The following is a 21,211-nucleotide window of genomic DNA, read 5'->3' as shown; positions in this document are numbered from 1 at the left end:
AACTCAAGGTAACTCCATTCCTGGCCATCACCCAACTCAAGGTCACTCCATTCCTGGCCATCACCCAACTCAAGGTCACTCCATTCCAGACCATGATCCAACTCAAGGGCACTTAATTCGTGACCATCATCCAACTCAAGGTCACTCCATTCCTGACTATCATCCAACTCAAGGTCACTCCATTCCGGACCATCATCCAACTCAAGGTCACGCCATTCCTGACCATCATCCAACTCAAGGTCACTTTATTCCTGACCATCACCCAACTCTAGGTCACTTCATTCCTGACCTTCACCCAACTCCAGGTCACTTCATCCCTGACCATCACCCAACTCAAGGCCACTTCATTACTGACCATCTCCCAACTCAAGGTCACCCCATTCCTGACCATCACACAACTCAAGGTAACTCCATTCCTGGCCATCCCCGTACTCAAGGCCACTTCACTCATTTAAAAAATATATATTTTTATTGAATTAATACCCAGCAAGAGCCTACGTGCCTCCGGTTGGATGTGAGTCTCCACCACCCCAGACATCACTCCAGCTACTTTTACCCAGTATCGTTGTATTACTGAGCACTCCCATAGAATATGGAAGAACGTACCGGGCAAACCGCAGCACCTAACACAGAGGCTCGAGTCCGCCCGTCCAATCTTATGCTGAAGTGTGCGGGATAGTATGCTCCGTGCAGGATACGTAACACAATCAGTCTGAATCCGGCCCGAATAGCAATTTCTCTGGGGTTCTGTATCGCTTCCTGCCAGTCATCGTACTCCAATATGCCCATGTCCATTTCCCAGTCCGCCCGAAGTGGTCCGAGGGGGTCAGGTAGGTTATTCATTAACTTCTTGTATGTAAGGGAGATTGCTTTATCAGGGATTGGGTCTAATAACAGTCGGTCTTCTAATGGGGCGTACTCAGGTATTGTTTCACCGTCCTTGATGTGACACCTCAGTGCATGTTTTAATTGAATGTACCTGTATTGCTCCGTATCTGCCAGCTGATACTCTCCTTGACGGTCACTAAAGGTACTCATTCTATCTCGCTTCCAAATATCCCCAAGAGTGTCAATGCCTGTGTGACTCCAACAATGGAATCCCCTCAGTCGACCCACCTCTCTCAGCCCATCACTATGCCACAGTGGGGTCTGTTGGGCCAGCTTTCCCTTCCACCCAAGCGCCTTGGTGGCGTCGAACCATGGTCGTACCACCATCTGAGTGTGCGTCGGGAGCAGCCTCCTCTCTCTACTCTGGTACAACGCTGAAGGGTACCCTGCTGCTCCCGTGGCCTGGCGATCCACTCTGTATGCGGGTTCAGACCGTGGTGCGAAGACCCTGGCATTGATATTTATAAGTTGGGATGCTAAATAATAATTCCTCATATCTGGTATAGCAAGCCCGCCCTCGTATACCCCCCTCTGAAGTTTGCAAAGTGCAATTTGCGGCGTCCTAGTACCCCAAAGCAGGGTGCGCTGCTCACCTTCAATGGTAAGGAAGAGAGTGTCTGGTAGTTTATACGGTGTGTTTTGTATCACATAAAGCAAGCGTGGCAGGGCCATCATTTTAAACAATACTGCCCGACCCATAACGGGTAATTGGGAGTTGACGCCAGTGGGCAATATCCTCACGTCGTCTTACCATTTGCACCTGAATATTCACGCACAGAAATGCCTCTGGGGAGTGTGAGATCCAAATTCCCAAATATTTAAATTTGTCCTGTTGTGTTAGGGCCGCGCAGTCAGAAGTGAGAGGAGGAAGTACTCCAGAGAGGTTAAAAACAATGGATTTATCCCAATTTATCTGATAACCCGAGTAGGTACCAAATAGCCGGATTATATTAATGAGCCCATGGAATGTCTGTCTTGGTCTGCACGCATAGAGTTAAATATCATCGGCATACAGTATTATGCGCTCCTCCCTTACCCCACCTCTCACTATCGGATCTCCCCTGATCCACGCCACCAGTGGTCCGAGCGCCAGCGCGAAAAGGATGGGGGATAAGGCACAGCCCTGGCACGTACCTTTGTGTTGTGGGAAGGGCCTAAGGCCACTTCATTCATGACTATCACCCAATTCAAGGTCACTCTATTCGTGGCCATCACCCAACTCAAGGTCATTCTATTCCTGACCATTACCCTATTCAAGGCCACTTCATCCCTGGCCATCACCCAACTCAAGGTCATTCGATTCCTGACCATCCCCCAACTCAAGGTCATTCTATTCCTGACCATCACCCAACTCAAGGTCCCTCTATTCCTGACCATCACCCAACTCAAGGTCCCTGCACTATTGACCATCCCCCAACTCAAGGTCACTCTACTCATGGCCATCACCCAACTCCAGGTCACTCCATTCCTGGCCATCAGCCAACTCAAGGTCAAACCATTCCAGACCATCACCCAACTCAAGGCCACTTCATTCCTGACCATCACCCAACTCAAGGCCACTTCATTCCTGACCATCACCCAACTCAAGGTCACTCTATTCCTGACTGTGCGTCCACTGATGTGTGAAAACTGAGCGGAAGAAAATCCACTAATGTGATGATGGACACAGAAAGGGACAATGAGCGATGGAGGTGATAAAGGAAAGAGAGGAAAAGGGGCAAAGTGACACTTCATGAACGGAAGCATCGTCTAGCAATGGGCCATGAGTCTAAGGGAAGGGACAGGCAAGGCGGACGTTATGAGAAGAGTCATTCTGTGAAGGGCAGGGAACAGTGGCACATTAGACTAGGCAGAAGGTAGAGGTTCACTATGATCTGGACACACGCCAGGAAGGACAATGGGGAGAAGGCACCCCATGACGGCGGGAGGAAGGCACAACATGATGTGAAGCGACCCTAGGATGGGCAAAGCCAAATAAGAGATATGCTGCTCAAACACAGTGTGATCGCTTGTTCCTTCGCCTCCACCCCCACAAACAGTGCAGCAATCGAAAGGTGGTCCTATGTGCTGAACTGAGACTTCCTCGTAGTGAAGGAGGGCACTGTATAAGAGTCCCTGGATATTCCTCTGCTCCCTTCTTCCCATCCTACTGGTTCCGATAGTTTTTGATTGCGAATGAGGTGAGACCACACTATCTACCTACACTCTCTGCTTTACACCGGAACAATAGACGGTATACACTTCTTCATCCACACACATCTTAACACTCATCGCCAGATAGAGTCGGAGCAGGTGTAGTTGTCATCCACCGGTTTGTCTTGTGGACTGCCACAGGCCCAGTTAGGGCTGTGAATGGACATGAAACATGTCAACTCTAGACCATCGAGTCATGACTCGTCCACTTGTTTTAATGGTCGGCATAGGAAGGCATTGAAGAAATGGGCTTGGGTTCACTTCAGACAATTTTCAGAGATACAGTGCCACACCACACTCAACAGACCTTTTGTGTCAGTATTAGTCTAGACAATTAACAAACAGAGCAATTACCTTCCTCGCTCCAGGCCTCCACAGCCATGCCAAGGTTCCTGGCTTGAATCTCTCCTTTGTACACTGGAATGGTCATATTCTGCCCCATGAAACAGGATATAATATCTGTACCACCTGGAGGAAGGGAAAGAGAGGAGGTCGGTCTTAGAGTCCACTGATAGTCATATCACAGGGAAATAACCATCCAACAGAAAAACAAACAGCAAGTACCGGGTGCCGCACACAGGCCAAGCAGCACATACCGGGTGCCGCACACAGGCCAAGCAGCACATACCGGGTGCCACACACAGGCCAAGCAGTGTGTACACTGGGTGCCACACACAGACCAAGCAGCAAGTACCGGGTGCCACACACAGGCCAAACAGCAAGTACCGGGTGCCACACACAAGCCAAACAGCAAGTACTGGGTGCCACACACAAGCCAAACAGCAAGTACTGGGTGCCACACACAGGACAAGCAGCATGTAGCGGGTGCCGCACACAGGACAAGCAGCAAGTAGCGGGTGCCGCACACAGGACAAGCAGCAAGTAGCGGGTGCCGCACACAGGACAAGCAGCAAGCAGCGGGTGATGCACACAGGTCAAGCAGCAAGTAGCGGGCGCCGCACACAGGTCAAGCAGCAAGTAGCGGGCGCCGCACACAGGTCAAGCAGCAAGTAGCGGGCGCCGCACACAGGCCAAGCAGCAAGTACCGGGTGCCAGACACAGGCCAAGCAGCAAGTACCAGGTGCCGCACACAGGCCAAGCAGCAAGTACCGGGTGCCGCACACAGGCCAAGCAGCAAAGAGCGGGTGCCGCACACAGGCCAAGCAGCAAAGAGCGGGTGCCGCACACAGGCCAAGTAGCGGGTGCCGCACACAGGCCAAGTAGCGGGTGCCGCACACAGGCCAAGCAGCAAGTGCCGCACACAGGCCAAGCAGCAATTAGCGGGTGCCGCACACAGGCCAAACAGCAAGTACTGGGTGCCAGACACAGGCCAAGCATCAAGTACCGGGTGCCAGACACAGGCCAAGCAGCAAATAGCGGTAGCCCCACACAGGCCAAGCAGCAAGTAGCGGGTGCCGCACACAGGCCAAGCAGCAAGTAGCGGGTGCCGTACACAGGCCAACAAGCAAGTACCGGGTGCCAGACACAGGCCAAGCAGCAAGTACTGGGTGCCAGACACAGGCCAAGCAGCAAATGGCAGTTGCCGCACACAGGCCAAGCAGCAAATGGCGGTTGCGGCACACAGGCCAAGCAGCACAAACCTTTTAGTGCAAGCAGGCCAAGCAGTGTACACCCTGTGCGACACACAAGCCAACCATCAAGCACTTTGTGCCACACAGAGGCTGAGCATCAAATACTGTGTGCCACACACAGACCAAGTAGCAAGTACTATGAGCTACACACAGAGGCCAAGCAGTGTGCACCGTGTACTGCATATGGCCAAGCAAGGGATATAGTGTGCTGCACACAGCTCAAGCAGCGTATAATGCACTGTGCACTCACCAAACAGTGGAAATAGTGTGCCTAGTACAGGTCAAGCAGTGTATACATAGTGCTGAACACAGGCCAAGCAGCATGTACAGTGCACTGTACACAGGCCAAGCAGTGTGTACAGTGCACTGTACACATGCAAAGCAGTATGTACAGTGGGCTGTGCACAGGCCAAGCAGTATGTACAGTGGGCTGTGCACAGGCCAATCAGTGTGTACAGTGTGCTGTGCCCCGGCCAAGCAGTGTGTACAGTGCACTGTACACAGGCAAAGCAGTATGTACAGTGGGCTGTGCACAGGCCAAGCAGTATGTACAGTGGGCTGTGCACAGGCCAATCAGTGTGTACAGTGAGTTGTGCCCAGGCCAAGCAGTATGTACAGTGCACTGCACACAGGCCGTACAGTGTGTTGTGCACAGGTCAAGCAGTGTGTACAGTGTGCTGTGCCCAGGCCAAGCAGTGTGTACAGTGTGCTGTGCACAGGCCAAGCAGCGTGTACATTGCACTGCACACAGGCCAAGCAGTATGTACAGTGTGTTGTGCACAGGTCAAGCAGCGTGTACAGTGCACTGCACACAGGCCAAGCAGTATGTACAGTATGTTGTACACAGGCCAAGCAGTATGTATAGTGCACAGCACACAGGCCAAGCAGTATGTACAGTGTGCAGCACACAGGCCAAGCAGTATGTACAGTGCGCTGCGCACAGGCCAAGCAGTATGTACAGTGTGTTGTGCACAGGCCAAGCAGTATGTACAGTGCACTGCACACAGGCCCAGCAGTATGGACAGAGTGCTGAACACAAGCCAAGCAGCATGTACAGAGGGCTGAACACAGGCCAAACAGTGTGTACAGTGCACTGTACACAGGCAAAGCAGTATGTACAGTGGGATGTGCACAGGCCAAGCAGTATGTACAGTGTGCTGTGCACAGGCCAAGCAGTGTGTACAGTGTGCTGTGCCCAGGCCAAGCAGTGTGTACAGTGAGCTGTGCCCAGGCTAAGCAGTATGTACAGTGCACTGCACACAGGCCAAGCAGTATGTACAGTGTGTTGTGCACAGGTCAAGCAGTGTGTACAGTGTGCTGTGCCCAGGCCAAGCAGTGTGTACAGTTTGCTGTGCACAGGCCAAGCAGTGTGTACATTGCACTGCACACAGGCCAAGCAGTATGTACAGTGTGTTGTGCACAGGTCAAGCAGCGTGTACAGTGCACTGCACACAGGCCAAGCAGTAATTACAGTATGTTGTGCACAGGCAAAGCAGTATGTATAGTGCACAGCACACAGGCCAAGCAGTATGTACAGTGCGCTGCACACAGGCCAAGCAGTATGTACAGTGTGTTGTGCACAGGCCAAGCAGTATGGACAGAGTGCTGAACACAGGCCAAGCAGCGTGTACAGTGCACTGCACACAGGCCAAACAGTATGTACAGTGTTCTGTGCCCAGGCCAAGCAGCGTGTACAGTGTGTTGTGCACAGGCCAAGCAGTGTGTAAAGTGCGTTGTGCACAGGCCAAGCAGTATGTACAGTGTGTTGTGCACAGGCCAAGCAGTATGTACAGAGCAATGCACACAGGCCAAGCAGTATGTACAGTGCACTGCACACAGCCCAAGCAGTATGTACAGCGTGTTGTGCACAGGCCAAGCAGTATGTAAAGTGCACTGAACACAGGCCAAGCAGTATGTACAGAGTGCTGAAGACAGGCCAAGCAGCGTGTACAGTGCACTGCACACAGGCCAAGCAGTATGTACAGTGTGCTGTGCCTAGGCCAAGCAGCGTGTACAGTGTTGTGCACAGGCCAAGCAGTGTGTACAGTGCACTGCACACAGGCCAAGCAGTATGTACAGTGTGTTGTGCACAGGCCAAGCAGTGTGTACAGTGTGCTCCGAACAGGCCAAGCAGTGTGTACAGTGTGCTACGAACAGGCCAAGCAGTATGTACAGTGTGCTACGAACAGGCCAAGCAGTATGTACAGTGTGCTGTGCACAGGCTAAGCAGTATGTAGTGTGCTGTGCACAAGCCAAGCAGAGTGTACAGTGTGCTGTGCACAGGCCAAGCAGTGGGTACAGAGTGCAGAATACAGGCCAAGCAGCGAGTACAGTGTACTGTGCAAAGGTCAAGCAGCGTGTACAGTGTGCTACGAGCAGCCCAAGCAGTGGGTACAGTGTGTTGTGCACAGGTCAAGCAATGTGTACAGTGCACTGCACACAGGCCAAGCAGTGTGTACAGTGCACTGCACACAGGCCAAGCAGTATGTACAGTGCACTGCACACAGGCCAAGCAGTGTGTACAGTGTGTTGTTCACAGGCCAAGCACTTTGTCGAACCAGATGACCGCATTGAGACGAGCGTTATATTCGCTGTTACACCTATCTAAACCATGAGCCTTTTGAACTGACATGATACCTATACTTGTATATATACGTAGTTTTCAAATCGTTTTGGGTTGTATACTTTGACAACAACTTTATGAACGAGTACCTTTTTACATTTCAAGCTGTTGGACTTGGCCCTTTTTGCAGGGTCATCCCTAAACTTTTTGCCTTCCTCCTGTATTTTTTCTGACCTGTTGTTGCCTGTTTTATGACTCTGGGCACCTTACCACTGCTGATCAGTGCTAAGGTGCATATGCTCTCCCTATGGTAAAATGTTGACATTGATTGGTGTCCATGTTTGGCTTATTTGGTTTACTATCAGCCCCTAGTAAAGTGCACCAGGAGTGCCAGGGCTTGTAAATACAAATGCTGCTGGTGGGCTTGCAGCACTGGTTGTGCCACCCACAGAAGCGGCCTAGTAAAATGTGTCTAAGGTCTGCCATTGCAGAACCTGCGTGCAGTCTGGTACTGTCATGTTGACTGCGCAAGTGCACCCACTTGCCAGTCCCTAAACCTTCCCAAAACTACATATTAGTCACCCCTCTGGTAGGCCCAAGGACAGGGTGCATTGTAGGCATAAGGTAGGACATGCCCTGATGTGTGTGGCATGTCCTAATAGTGAATTACAGCCATTTTTGTTTCTCACTATTGAAGGCTACCTGCTCTCCATAGGCAAGAATGGGCTGCTGGAATTATTACACTCTATAATCCCAGCGGACTCAGAGAGCATGGTAGAAAGTCAAGTTTAGTATGCCTGAACTCAGAATAATAAAATACTTCTTTTAGTAAAGTTTATTTTAATATCCTGTGTTTGTAAATACTACTTTTAGAAAGGTAGTATTTACTTGCTTAGCCATTTCAGTCCGCCTCTGCTTTGTGTGTGTGTGCTGCCTAGTTTCAGTGAGGGGCAGGGCTGGGGAATTCCAGGAGACAGGCTGGCTGCCAGGTGGTGGGTAGAGAGATTACACCAGGATGGGTGGGAGGAGTACACCTTGACTCTGAATAAATCTGTGCTCTGCCACCACAATGCTGTCTCCGCCCCCTGTGGAGTGGCTGATGTGTCTGCCCTGTGCACTGAAAGGAAAGAGCAGGGTCACCACAACAAAGTGCTCCAAAACCGGACTGAGCCAGGCACAGGCCCCCTGGCGACAAAGAACAAAGGAAACTGTGTATAAAAGAAGGAGCCCTGCTCCTAAGAAATCAGATCCTGTTTATGCCAAGAAGAACCTCTGCCCGAAGAGAAGGACCTGGGAAAGCTGCATGGATGAGTACTGTCTCTAAGCCTGAGAGACTGGCCTGTGGTGGGTGCCTTGCTACTGAAGGAGAGGAGGAAAAGACTGAGAAAGACTTTGAATTCAACTTGTGCTGTGTGAACAATCTCCAAGGGCTTGCTTGTGAACTTGCCCCGTGAACTGCGCCCCAGGAACAGTGGGTGCTACCCCCCCCCCCCCCCCAAGAGGAAAAAGAAGCTGCTGCTGGTGAATTGCCCTCCTGACTCCAGAGAACCTGTGGGCCCCCTCTCTCCGAGCACCGTGACCTCCACCCGACCGTGCTGCTGTGAGCCCCGTGACGGCCTGCCCTGCCTGGCCTGAGCAACGTGAACTGCTGCATCCCTCGATCCGGAGCTCGCAACGCGAAGAATAGACTGTCTGACCCCGAGCACCGAGGCTCTGTGGCCCCCGAGCTGTAGAGCCCACCGTGAGGACTGATGCCCACCATCGCTGGACGACGTAGGCAGCGCTGCGCGCTAGATTCACCCCCGAGCCGCCCCTCCATCCTCGCACCTCGAGGTAAGCTGTGGATGTCCTGAGGCGCACCTCGAAACACCGTGGTCCCCTGCAAAAGAGGATTGCACCTGCAACGTGGGACGCCCCTGTTGTGACTGCTGTGGCTGCCCCGAACTCCCTGCCAAGATCCAAGGTACTGTGCGCCCCGTCCCACCATCCGTACGGACCGTACAGCCCTTTACGGAGCGTCCCCGTAAGCTTGCTCACGCCGGAAGCGTGAGCTTTGGAAAGGAACGTCCGGTGCGTGTTCGGCCCTATACGAAGCGTACCGGCGAAGGTACGGCCTGTACAGCGTGAAGTAACTATACGCGGCTCACGCGGGAAGCGTGAAGAGTGGCAAGAGGCGTACCGGACTCGTACGACGCGTACCTACGAAGGTACGGCCCGTTCGGCTTGAGTCCGAATACGCGTGCTCACGCGGGAAGCGTGAGGAATCGTACGACGCGTCCAAACAGGCGCTACGAAGCGCACAGACCTCCAGAAAGTGCAGATTGCACTAAAAATTGCGTTTTTAAGAACTGTGGCCTCATAAAACATTGAGAAAAGTAACTGGAACCCCCCTTTTAAAGTGGAAGACTGTATTTAAAGCCTGCCTAAGAATTTTACACCAGGAACCTCATTTTAAAGTGGAAGACTGTATTTAAAGCCTGCCTAAGAGTTTTATATAAAGAACTTTATTTTTACAGAGTACAGTCTTGTGTCTCTGTGTGGTGGGTTGGTGGTCATTGTGGGACGCCTTGAATGCTTAACCTAATGCCCTCTGGAATCTAGCCTGACTGCTCGCGCCACGTTACCTAGAGGGTGAGCAGGGGTTATTTTCTAAGAGTAATCCTTTGCCCTGACTTAGAGGAAAGGGTCCCTGCTTGTCGCAAGTGCATACCTGCGCCAACCAGAGACCCCGGATTCTAAAACACAAGCCCTGAAGAAGTCCGATTGAGGACGAAACGCGTTGGCGGTTTCGAAATTTTAAAAGAAAATGAATAAAGAATGAACTTTAACAACTCAAGACCTTTCTGAATTTTTCTCTTGGGAAAACAATTACTGAATGTAAATTTACTTCATTATGAACATGGTCTAATATTGACATATGTATCTAACACATAGTAGTGTGCGGGGCTATTCTGTTTTCAGTATGTACAGTGTGTTGTGCACAGGTCAAGCAGTGTGTACAGTGTGTTGTGCACAGGCCAAGCAGTATGTACAGTGTGTTGTGCACAGGCCAAGCAGCGTGTACAGTGCGTTGTGCACAGGCCAAGCAGTATGTACAATGTGTTGTGCACAGGCCACGCAGCGTGTACAGTGCACTGCACACAGGCCAAGCAGTATGTGCAGTGTGTTGTGCACAGGCCAAGCAGTGTGTACAGTGCACTGCACACAGGCCAAGCAGTATGTACAGTGTGCTGTGCACAGGCCAAGCAGTATGTACAGTGTGCTGTGCACAGGCCAAGCAGTATGTACAGTGTGCTGTGCACAGGCCAAGCAGTGTGTACAGTATGCTATGAACAGGCCAAGCAGTGGGTACAGTGTGTTGTGCACAGGTCAGGCAGTGGGTACAGTGTGTTGTGCACAGGTCAGGCAGTGGGTACAGAGTGCTGAACACAGGCCAAGCAGCATGTAAAGTGCACTGCACACAAGCCAAGCAGTGTGTACAGTGTGCTACGGACAGGCCAAGCAGCATGTACAGTGTGTTGTGAACAGGCCAAGCAGCGTGTACAGTATGTTGTGCACAGGCCAAGCAGTATGTACAGTGTGTTGTGCCCAGGTCAAGCAGTGTGTACAGTGCACTGCACACAGGCCAAGCAGTATGTACAGTGTGTTGTGCAGAGGCCAAGCAGTATGTACAGTGTGCTGTGCAGTGGCCAAGCAGTATGTACAGTGCACTGCATACAGGCCCAGCAGTGTGTACAGTCTGCTGAGCATAGGCGTAATAAGAAAGTACTTGCACAGTACAGACTGCCCAACACTTTAGCAGCAATAACACCAAAGGCCTCAACAGAGCTCGGGCAAAAATACGACTGATGTGTTCGGAAATAAAAAACACAAAAAATCACTATATCTTAGTGGACATATGGAACACATGAGCCACAGATAATTCTTCACAGCAGAGGAGAAGCCCGTCACAGCCACTGTGGAGAGTGGCGAGGAAATACCTACTTCTAGCGCTACGTGTAAGGACACTGCCGTTCTTTTGTAACAGCCCTGCCAAGCACCACGCGTTCGGCGTCACACTAACGCATTTTAGTTCGGTGATCCACATCACCGCACTAAAATGCAAAGTCATGCATTTATAGCGCCTCCTTGACACCCCGCCGGGGCAGAGGTAGACAAGCGGGACCGAAAGTGCTGCCCTCGCCAGACACTCGTGAAGAGCAAGCAGCGCGGCCTGCGTGCTGCTCTGGTGGAGTCTGTGACTGCAGCGCTGCATCTAAGTGTGCAAAGTTTCAGGTTAGGAGTCAGGGTTGCGCCGGTCTGGGGGTTCAGCGGGTGCGGGCCGGTCAGCACGGCATTTACGTGGCATGGTGGCATCACGTGACTGCAACAAAGAGTGCATCCTTTGAGGAGTGGACTGTCTCCGAGTGCGAGGCACGGCAGTGAGGGGGTTCAGGCTCGGCTCCCATGAACACTGCGGCTTTGAAACCACATACCCTGGCAGAGGATGTACTTCACAGGCAGCAGAGACACTATGTGCACAACTACGAGATGCGAACGGTGGTGCCACAGACCACTCTCATGCACTGTACCCACTAAGGGAAAGAGCATAGCTGCCCTGTCTGAGAACTCACCCCTCAGCGCCCCCCACCCGAGCCTCCCTCACCTGAGATGGAGCCCAGCAGGACGCTGCTCTTGATGTGACGATAGACGTACTCATAGCTCTGCGGCTTCAGAGGCGACCCCGTGGACAGGATGGTGTGCAGAGTCTGGAGGTTATGGGTTTCACCTGAAACAAAAGAGGAAAAATGAGGGGAAGCAACTAAACGTAAAAGACCATTAAAGAATTCAAGGGATGTGTGGGTAGAGAATGAACCCCTGGGCTGTACAGACTATGAATGGATCTGTGAAGGAACCCCTGGGGGGTGCTGGTTCTGAATGAACGCCTGGGGGGTGCTGGTTCTGAATGGACCCCTGGGGGGTGCTGTTTCTGAATGACCCCATGGGGTGTGCGGGCTGTGAATGAAGGAACCCATGGGGTGTGCGGGCTGTGAATGAATGACTCCATGGGGTGTGTGGGCTGTGAATAAATGACCCCATGGGGTGTGCAGGCTGTGAATGAACCCATGGGGTGTGCGGGCTGTGAATGAACCCATGGGGTGTGCGGGCTGTGAATGAACCCATGGGGTGTGCGGGCTGTAAATGAATGAACCCATGGGTTGTGCGGGCTCTGAATGAATGAACCCATGGGGTGTGCGGGCTCTGAATGAATGAACCCATGGGGTGTGCGGGCTCTGAATGAATGAACCCATGGGGTGTGCGGGCTCTGAATGAACCCGTGGGGTGTGAAAGCTGTGAATGAATGAACCCATGGGGCGTGCGGGCTGTGAATGAATGAACCCATGGGGCGTGCGGGCTGTGAATGAATGAACCCATGGGGTGTGCGGGCTGTGAATGAATGAACCCATGGGGTGTGCGGGCTGTGAATGAATGACCCCATGGGGTGTGCAGACTGTGAATGAATGAACCCATGGGGTGTGCTGGCTGTGAATGAACCCATGGGGTGTGCAGTCTGTGAATGACCCCATGAGATGTGCAGTCTGTGAATGACCCTACGGGGTATATGGGCTGTGAATGAATGACCTCATGGGGTGTGCGGGCTGTGAATGAATGACCCCATGGGGTGTGCAGGCTGTGAATGAATGAACCCATGGGGCGTACGGGCTGTGAATGAATGAACCCATGGGGTGTGCGGGCTGTGAATGACCCCATGGGGTGTGCGGGCTGTGAATGACCCCATGGGGTGTGAGCACACTGTGAATGACCCCATGGGGTGTGAGGGCTGTGAATGAATGAACCCATGGGGTGTGAGGGCTGTGAATGAATGAACCCATGGGGTGTGAGGGCTGTGAATGAATGAACCCATGGGGTGTGCGGGCTGTGAATGAATGAACCCATGGGGTGTGCGGGCTATGAATGAATGACCCCATGGGGTGTGGCGGGCTGTGAATGAACCTATGGGGTGTGTGGGTTGAGCATTAACCCACAGAGCACAGACAGGGAGCAGGAGACGGAGCACAGAGAAGAGGTAGGCAGGCATAGAGCACAGACAGGGAGCAGGAGAGAGAGCGCACAGCCCCAGGAGCAGGCACATACAAAGCACAGGCCAAAAGCAGGCATACACACAGCGCATTTCAACAGCTGGCACAAACAAAGCAGGGACACAAAGAGCACAGCCCCACAGAAGGCATACACAGGACACAGCATAGGAGCTGGCACACACAGCGCAAGCACACACAGAGCTCGGACAGACATGAGCACATACAGAACACTCCAAAGAAGCATGCACAGAGAAAGCAGGTACAAAAATGTAGGCACAACAGAGGAGCACAACAGCACACCTAGAGCACAGCTCATATATTGCAAATGCAGGCAGGCAGGCAGGCAGGCAGGCATGTACACACACACCACAGCCCAAGGAGAAGGCACACTCAAAGCAGGAACACACTGGACACAGCACAGGAGCAGGCATACACATACCAGACACACACATACAGAACAGGAGCAGAAACACAGTGCATAAGCCAGGAGCAGGCACATAGAGTTCCAGCACACGCAGAGCACAAGACAGGAGCAGGCGTGCACGGACAGCACAGGCAAGCACATACAGATCAGAAACACACAAAGGACCTCGCAGGAAAATGAACACAGAGCAGGCGCACACACGAAGCAGGCACGCAGGGGCATGCAGAGCACTGCACAAGTGAAGGCACACACACAGCAGCCACAAATAGAGCAGGTGCACACAGAGCAGGTGCACACAGAGCAGGCGCACACAAAGCAGGCGCACACAAAGCAGGCGCACACAAAGCAGGCGCACACAAAGCAGGCGCACACAAAGCAGGCGCACACACCGAGCAGGCACACACAGAACTGCCCAGGAGAAGGCACAAACACAGCAGCCACACATAGAGCAGGCGCACACAGAGCAGGCGCACATACAGAGCAGGCGCACACACAGAGCAGGCGCACACAGAGCCTTACGTGGTTTGAGGTTTTTCTCCTCCAGCACTGCTAACCACTTGGCCCCAGTTCCCAGGATAGTAATTCTGAAAAACAGAAAAGATGGAGCAATTCATTGGACAGGGAGCGAGTGAGACACTGGGTAGAGAGCCAGCACCTCCCCCCAAGACGCGCTTGTTGGAAAGGCGTTCTCCGGGGGGCTTCGGAATACGTTCCTGACTACCCTTTGTCCCACCTCTCCCAGAGTTAGGCCGAGCAAGGCGGGGAGGCCCTTTCTGGAAGGGTCTCGTACCTAGGATCGCACACGCTGAGCTTGCACTATCTGACAGAGGGACACCACACAGTAGTTCTTCGTAAGACAGGAGACTTTATCGATAAGTTCAAGGGATCTTTATGATCCGAGATGCAGGTATTAAATCAATAACACAAGCGGCGGCGGTCTCGTGATGGGGGTATGGGGGTAGCGGGACAGTCTTTGAATTCAGTGTCTCTGCGGAGTATCCTTCGCACAGCTCCCAATCCTCGAGCTGGGGGATGTTGGTTCTCTCGGCAATCTCTGCCGATTCTCCTGGAGGGGAGTGCCGCGAGTCCCTCAGCAGGCACAGGTGGTTTCGGAGTCGGGGAGCCGCGACAGCGTCAGCAGGGCTCAGATGGTTCAGAGTTCGGGGAGCCGCGACAGCGTCAGCAGGGCTCAGATGGTTCAGAGTTCGGGGAGCTGCAACAGCGTCAGCAGGGCTCAGATGGTTCAGAGTTCGGGGAACGTTCTTCGGGTCAGGGGTCGATCGAGCCGCGACCAGGTCAGCAGGGCTCACGTAGGTCCAGGTCTTCTCTGCCTCTCGTCCCTTCAGCACCCCTTGTTATACTCCCCCTCCTCTTTGAAGTCCGGAGTCTTCGCTGAGAGGGGTCTTGGTGCCTGGGGCGGCGTGTCGGGATTTCCTGTCGCTCGGCCCTTTGATCTGTTCAGGTGGGTCTGGAAGGGACTCCAGACGCCCTGCAGGCGAGGCGCCCGCTCACCGGGGGCCTGGTGGCCGATCGAAACCCTCCTTGGGGAGGAGACCAGAGGTGTGACAGGGATGGCGTCTCCTGGTGTGGCTCGGGGGCTTCTCTCTCTCTCGGCCGGGCATGCGTGGTAGGGTCTTGGGTGTTGCTGGGGCCTCGGCCGGCCATCGGGTTGTTGGGCCATGGTGGCCGGAAGTCTGTGACATCAGGGATCAGGTGCGGTTGCAGGGTGGCTAGCTGGTCGGGAGGGCCCACGCCACGAGGCCGGTCTCACACGTGCCCCCCCCAGCTGAAAGGCGGGGAGAACTACCCATCCACTTGGGGGTTCTCCTTGCTGAAGCGGAAGAATCGGGACAGGCCGTCCGCGTTGGCGTGGTCAGTCCCGGGGCGATGCTCCACAGTGAAGTCCATCCCCTGGAGGGAGATTGACCATCGTAGCAGCTTGGGGTTTTCTCCTCTCATTTGCATCAACCACCGCAAGGGTCAATGATCCGTTTGAACTCGGAAGTGGGTTCCGAACAAGTAGGGCCGTAGCTTTTTGAGGGCCCAGACTACTGCGAAGGTCTCTCTTTCAATAGTGCTCCACCGCTGTTCTCGAGGTAGCAACCTCCGGCTGATGAAGGCTATGGGCTGATCTATGCCCTTGTCGTTGAACTGTGAGAGGACTGCCCCGATGCCGTGTTCCGAGGCGTCCGTCTGGACCACAAACTCCGGAGAGTAGTCGGGGGCTTTGAGTACCGGAGCAGTGCATATAGCGGCTTTCAAGGCGTCGAACGCTTTTTGGCATGGGGGAGTCCATTGTATTCTCTTCGGGTGCTTTTTGGAGGTTAACTCTGTGAGGGGGCCTGCGATGCTGCCATAGTTCTTAATAAACCTCCGGTAGTAACCGGTGAGGCCCAGGAAGGCCCGGACTTCCGTTTGGGTCGTTGGGGGTTCCCAGGACAAGATGGCGTCTATCTTCGGCTGGAGGGGGGCGACCTGCCCGCTTCCCACCTGGTGCCCCAGATAGATCACTGAGCCTTGTCCAATTTGACATTTGCTGGCTTTGATGGGTAGGCCGGCCTGGCGCAGGGCCAGCAGTACTTGCCGGAGGTGCTGGAGGTGCTCGGTCCATTGGGAGCTGAATACTGCTATATCGTCTAGGTAAGCTGCGCTGAACCCCTCTAGTCCGGACAGGACCCTGTTCACCAGTCGCTGGAAGGTGGCCGGGGCATTTTTCATTCCAAACGGCATCACCCTAAAGCGGTAGTGCCCATCCGGGGTGGAGAAGGCTGAGCGCTCCTTGGCTCCCTCAGTGAGCGCAATCTGCCAGTATCCGCAGGTTAGGTCGAAAGTGCTGAGGTAGCGAGCGGCCCCGAGGCGGTCGATGAGCTCGTCTGCGCGGGGGATAGGGTGAGCGTCCGCTCGGGTGACCGCATTGAGTCCCCGGTAGCCCACACAGAATCTCAGCTCGGGGGCGACACCCGGGGCAGCCGCTTTCGGGACCAGGACTACCGGGCTGGCCCAGGGGCTGTCGGAGGGTTCAATCACCCCGAGGGCCAACATCTTGGTTACTTCGGTCTGGATGCAGGTTCGACCCGATCAGGGACCCGGTAGGCTCGGTGTCTCACTGGCGGGCTGTCGTCGGTGTCTACGTCGTGGACACATCTGTCGGTGACCCTAGGGGTTAGGGAGAAGAGGTCTGTGAATTGTCTTAGTAGCCGGCGACAGTCGTCGGACTGTTGGGGGGTAAGGGTGGTTGACAGTCTCACCCCCTCCACGGAGCCGTCTGTCTCTTTAGCACACAGGGGGTCTGGAAGGGGCTCTGTCTTCTTCAGTCCCATCGTCGGTGGCCAGGAGCAAACTCGACTCCATCCTCACAAAGTGGGGTTTGAGGCGGTTCACGTGGAGGACCCGGAGGGGGTTCCGCGGGGACTGTACATCAACTAGATATGTGACTTGACTCTTCCGCTCGACCACCTTGAAGGGACCAGTCCATTTGTCTTGGAGGGCGCAGGGTTTCACCGGGGCCATGACCCAGACCTGTTGGCCCGGCTGAAACTCGACCAGCATGGCATTCTGGTCATACCAGCGCTTCATCTCTTCCTGGCTAGCCTCGAGGTTTGCCTCGGCGAGTTCTCGGAATTTCCGGGTCTGGTTGCGGAGCGCCAGGATGTAGCAGAACACATCATGAGGGGTCCCCCGGGGAGTCATTTCCCAGCCCTCCTTGACCAGGCTCAGGGGTTCCCGGACGGGGTGTCCATACAGTAATTCGAACGGACTGAACACCAGAGATTTTTGGGGAACCTCTCGGTAGGCGAACAGGAGGCAAGGGAGGAGGACGTCCCATCTCCGGCGTAGGGGTTCTTCGAGGCCCATAATCATCCCTTTCAGGGTCCTGTTAAATTGCTCGACTAGGCCATTCCCTTGGGGGTGGTATGGGGTGGTGAACTTGTATGATACTCCGCACTGCTGCCATAGGGACCTCATGTATTTGGAGATAAAGTTCGTGCCACGATCACTCACGACTTCGCGAGGGAACCCCACACGGGAGAAGATCCCCATCAAGGCCCGGCCTACCACGGGGGCCGTCACGGTGCGGAGGGGAATGGCCTTGGGGTATCGGGTGGCATGGTCCACCAGGACGAGGATGGATCGGTGGCCCTGGGCGGTCTTGGGGTCCAGTGGTCCCACGATGTCGATTCCCACCCGCTCAAAAGGGGTACTAACAACGGGGAAGGGTTGTAGCGGAGCCTTGTGCTTCCCCCCACTCTTTCCGCTGGCCTGGCACGTGAGGCATGACTTGCAGTGGGCCTCCACATTCGCTCGCATCTTGGGCCAATAGAAGTGGGTAACTAGTCGCTGGTAGGTCTTGTCTTGGCCTAAGTGTCCTGCCAGGGGTACATCATGGGCTAGGCCCAGGAGGAGACTTCGGAAGCGCTGGGGTACCACCAGTACTCGGGCCGATCCCAGCTCGGCCGACTTCTGTTCGCTGTACAGGAGGCCGATTTCCCAATATATCCAGTGGGTTTCGGACTGGTCGCCTGCTGCCTGGGCTTCGGCCTGCTGTCGGGGTCCAATGAGGGAAGGGCAGGTGGCTTGTTCCTGGCAAAATTCTTCTCGGGAGGGACCTCCCTCGTAGTGCCACTGGGCCATCTGGGGCAGGTCCCCGAGCTCGGTCAGCGGCTCGGGATCTGGATGCACTGATCCGTCATCGGGAACGGTTTCTTCGTCCGGAAGAGGGTCGTCGGGCTCGGGTAGCACGTCCCGGACCTCGGGGACGGCGACGGTGTTCAGTGGTCTGGCCTCAACTCCCTCGGAGGAAGGCAATCGGGTAGTCATGGAGCGCGTGGTGGCGCATACCCATCCGGGCAGGCCCATCATCTCTAGATGGGCTCTTCGTTCCACTTGTCCCCACGGGGAACTCTCGAGGTCGTTGCCCAGGAGGCAGTCTACGGGTTGGGAGGTTCGGACTGCCACCCTCAATTTACCGGTGACTCCCCCCCATTCGAAGGGTACCAGTGCCATCCGGCATAGGCTCTCGGAATTGTCCGAAGATATGACTGGACAGAAGGCGTCGGGCAGGATCTGGTCTTCGGAGACCAGGTGGCAGTGGACCGCTGTGACACTTGCCCCGGTGTCGCGGAGGCCCTCGACGCGGTGACCGTTGACCGTCACCTGCTGTCGGTACTTCTTCGTGTTGGCGGGTAGGGGTGTTCCGGGGACCATCTCTCGGTCCCCTAGGGAGACCAGGGCCATGGCGGCTGGTTCCCACTCTTCGGAGTCTTCCATCTCTTCTCCTAGGGCTACGGAGGCCATATGTCGAGCCGGAGGGGTTGTCGTCGCAGGTCGTTGGTACATGGGACACTGGGGATCACTGGCATAGTGTCCGGTCTGTTGGCAGCGGAAACAGGTGATCTTGACTCGGGGTCCCGACCTCCCTGGTGGCCCGGTGCTGGCTGGAGGTGGGGCTGGAAAGTGCAGAGGTTGGCCTCTGGGGGGACTGTGCTGGGAGCCCCCCGGGAATTCTCTCGGTCGGCCTTGGTTTCCTCCGCCCCTCTGGCGGGGGGGTCCCTGACTGTGGCGACCGTAGTCTCCCACGGGACCCCGGGAGGCCCGGGTGTTCACCCATCGGTCAACTTCGACGGCCAGTTTTCGAGGGTCAGTGAGCTTGCTGTCCAGGAGGTGCTGGCGTAACTCCACAAAGCAATTGGCGGACAAGTGTTCCCACGCGATTAGGTCGAACAGCTCCTCAAAGGTGGAGACCTTGCTGCCCTTGATCCACCCGTCCAAGGCCCGGCAGTAAAAGTTCACGTACTCTACCCATGTGGTACCGGGTATCTTCTTGCAGTCTCTAAACCGTTGCCGGTACATTTGGGGGGTGAGCCCATATCTGGCTACTAGGGCCTCTTTCATGTGACTGTAGGAGTTCAGCACCGTGGAGGGCAGGTCCAGCAGGTCCCCTTGCACAGGAACCGGCCCCACAAACCAGCCCCCCGGTCTTTCTGCGGAACTCGGTGGGAGGTCATGGCAACCTCGTAGGCCTTGAACCATTGCTGGATGTCGTCGTTCTTGTAATATTCTTTCACCACATCCTTGGGGATGTGGACCTTTGGTTCCACGGTGGAGGAGGGTGGTTGATTTCCCGAGGGTCTGGACTCCACACTTTTAGCCTTGAGCTCGATCTCTTTCAGGCTGCGTTCGTGTTCTAGTTGGAGTTTTCTTTCTTCGTGTTCTCTCTGGCGTTTCTTTTCCTCGAGTTCTCCTTGTAGGCGTAATTGTTCTACCGCCAACCGCCAACTTTTTCTCAGCCAGTTTTAGCTCTCCCTCGATTTTCAGTTTTGCTAGTTCTAGTTCGTGGTTGCGGCCCCTTTCTCGGTCCGCTAGCTCCTCCGGGGACAGGCCCCACTCTGGGGCGCTGCTCCTCCCTGGGATGCTTTGTGGTTCGTTTGGCGGCTCTCCTTCTGTTTGGGCCAGGGAAGCTCCTGCCTCGACCCAGGTCTTCAATGCTCCCTGGAAATCCTCTTTTGTGCTTAATCCGGTGGTAGCGATTCCAAGGTCTTTGCAGAATTGTTTTAATTCTAGATGTGTATAATATTCCAACTGGTCCTCTCGGAATGTCGGGCTTGTGTTGGTACCTGCGGCACCTAGGGAGGTTTCTCCTTCCATCTCTTTTCGGTAGTGCGTCAGCCGTTTACTGCCCGATCTCTAGGTGTTGGCTTGGATCCCGTCGTCTGCCACCAAATGTTGGAAAGGCGTTCTCCGGGGGGATTCGGAATACGTTCCTGACCACCCTTTGACCCACCTCTCCCAGAGTTAGGCTGAGCAAGGCGAGGAGGCCCTTCCTGGAAGGGTCTCGTACCTAGGATCGCACACGCTGAGCTTGCACTATCTGACAGAGGAACACCACACAGTAGTTCTTCGTAAGACAGGAGACTTTATCGATAAGTTCAAGGGATCTTTATGATCCGAGATGCAGGTATTAAATCAATGCCACAAGCGGCGGCGGTCTCGTGATGGGGGTATGGGGGTAGCGGGACAGTCTTTGAATTCAGTGTCTCTGCAGAGTATCCTTCGCACAGCTCCCAATCCTCGAGCTGGGGGATGTTGGTTCTCTCGGCAATCTCTGCCGATTCTCCTGGAGGAGAGTACCGCGAGTCCCTCAGCAGGCACAGGTGGTTTCGGAGTCGGGGAGCCGCGACAGCGTCAGCAGGGCTCAGATGGTTCAGAGTTCGGGGAGCCGCAACAGCGTCAGCAGGGCTCAGATGGTTCAGAGTTCGGGGAGCCGCGACAGCGTCAGCAGGGCTCAGATGGTTCAGAGTTCGGGGAGCGTTCTTCGGTTCAGGGGTCGATCGAGCCGCGACCAGGTCAGCAGGGCTCTCGTAGGTCCAGGTCTTCTCTGCCTCTCGTCCCTTCAGCACCCCTTGTTATACTCCCCCTCCTCTTTGAAGTCCGAGTCTTCGCTGAGAGGGGTCTTGGTGCCTGGGGCGGCGTG

The 21,211-nt window shown here is 54.7% G+C and overlaps 1 protein-coding gene across 1 annotated transcript in view; it reads right to left on the bottom strand.

The window, feature by feature from the left end:
- Positions 1 to 21,211, bottom strand: part of AACS (acetoacetyl-CoA synthetase) — a 223,106-nt gene that overhangs the window by 28,673 nt on the left and 173,222 nt on the right. The window contains exons 11-13 of the mRNA XM_085635188.1: positions 14,260 to 14,324; positions 11,882 to 12,004; positions 3,436 to 3,549 (exon numbers count right to left, since the gene is read on the bottom strand). Coding sequence (XP_085491314.1) covers positions 3,436 to 3,549; positions 11,882 to 12,004; positions 14,260 to 14,324 — 302 coding nt within the window. The remainder of the gene's footprint in view (positions 1 to 3,435; positions 3,550 to 11,881; positions 12,005 to 14,259; positions 14,325 to 21,211) is intronic.

The sequence above is a fragment of the Triturus cristatus genome, chromosome 11 (genome assembly GCF_964204655.1).
Source record: "Triturus cristatus chromosome 11, aTriCri1.1, whole genome shotgun sequence".
NCBI classification, from domain to species: Eukaryota; Metazoa; Chordata; class Amphibia; order Caudata; family Salamandridae; genus Triturus; species Triturus cristatus.
Note: the sequence above shows the minus strand (reverse complement) of the source record. Positions and strands in the feature narration are given on the sequence as shown.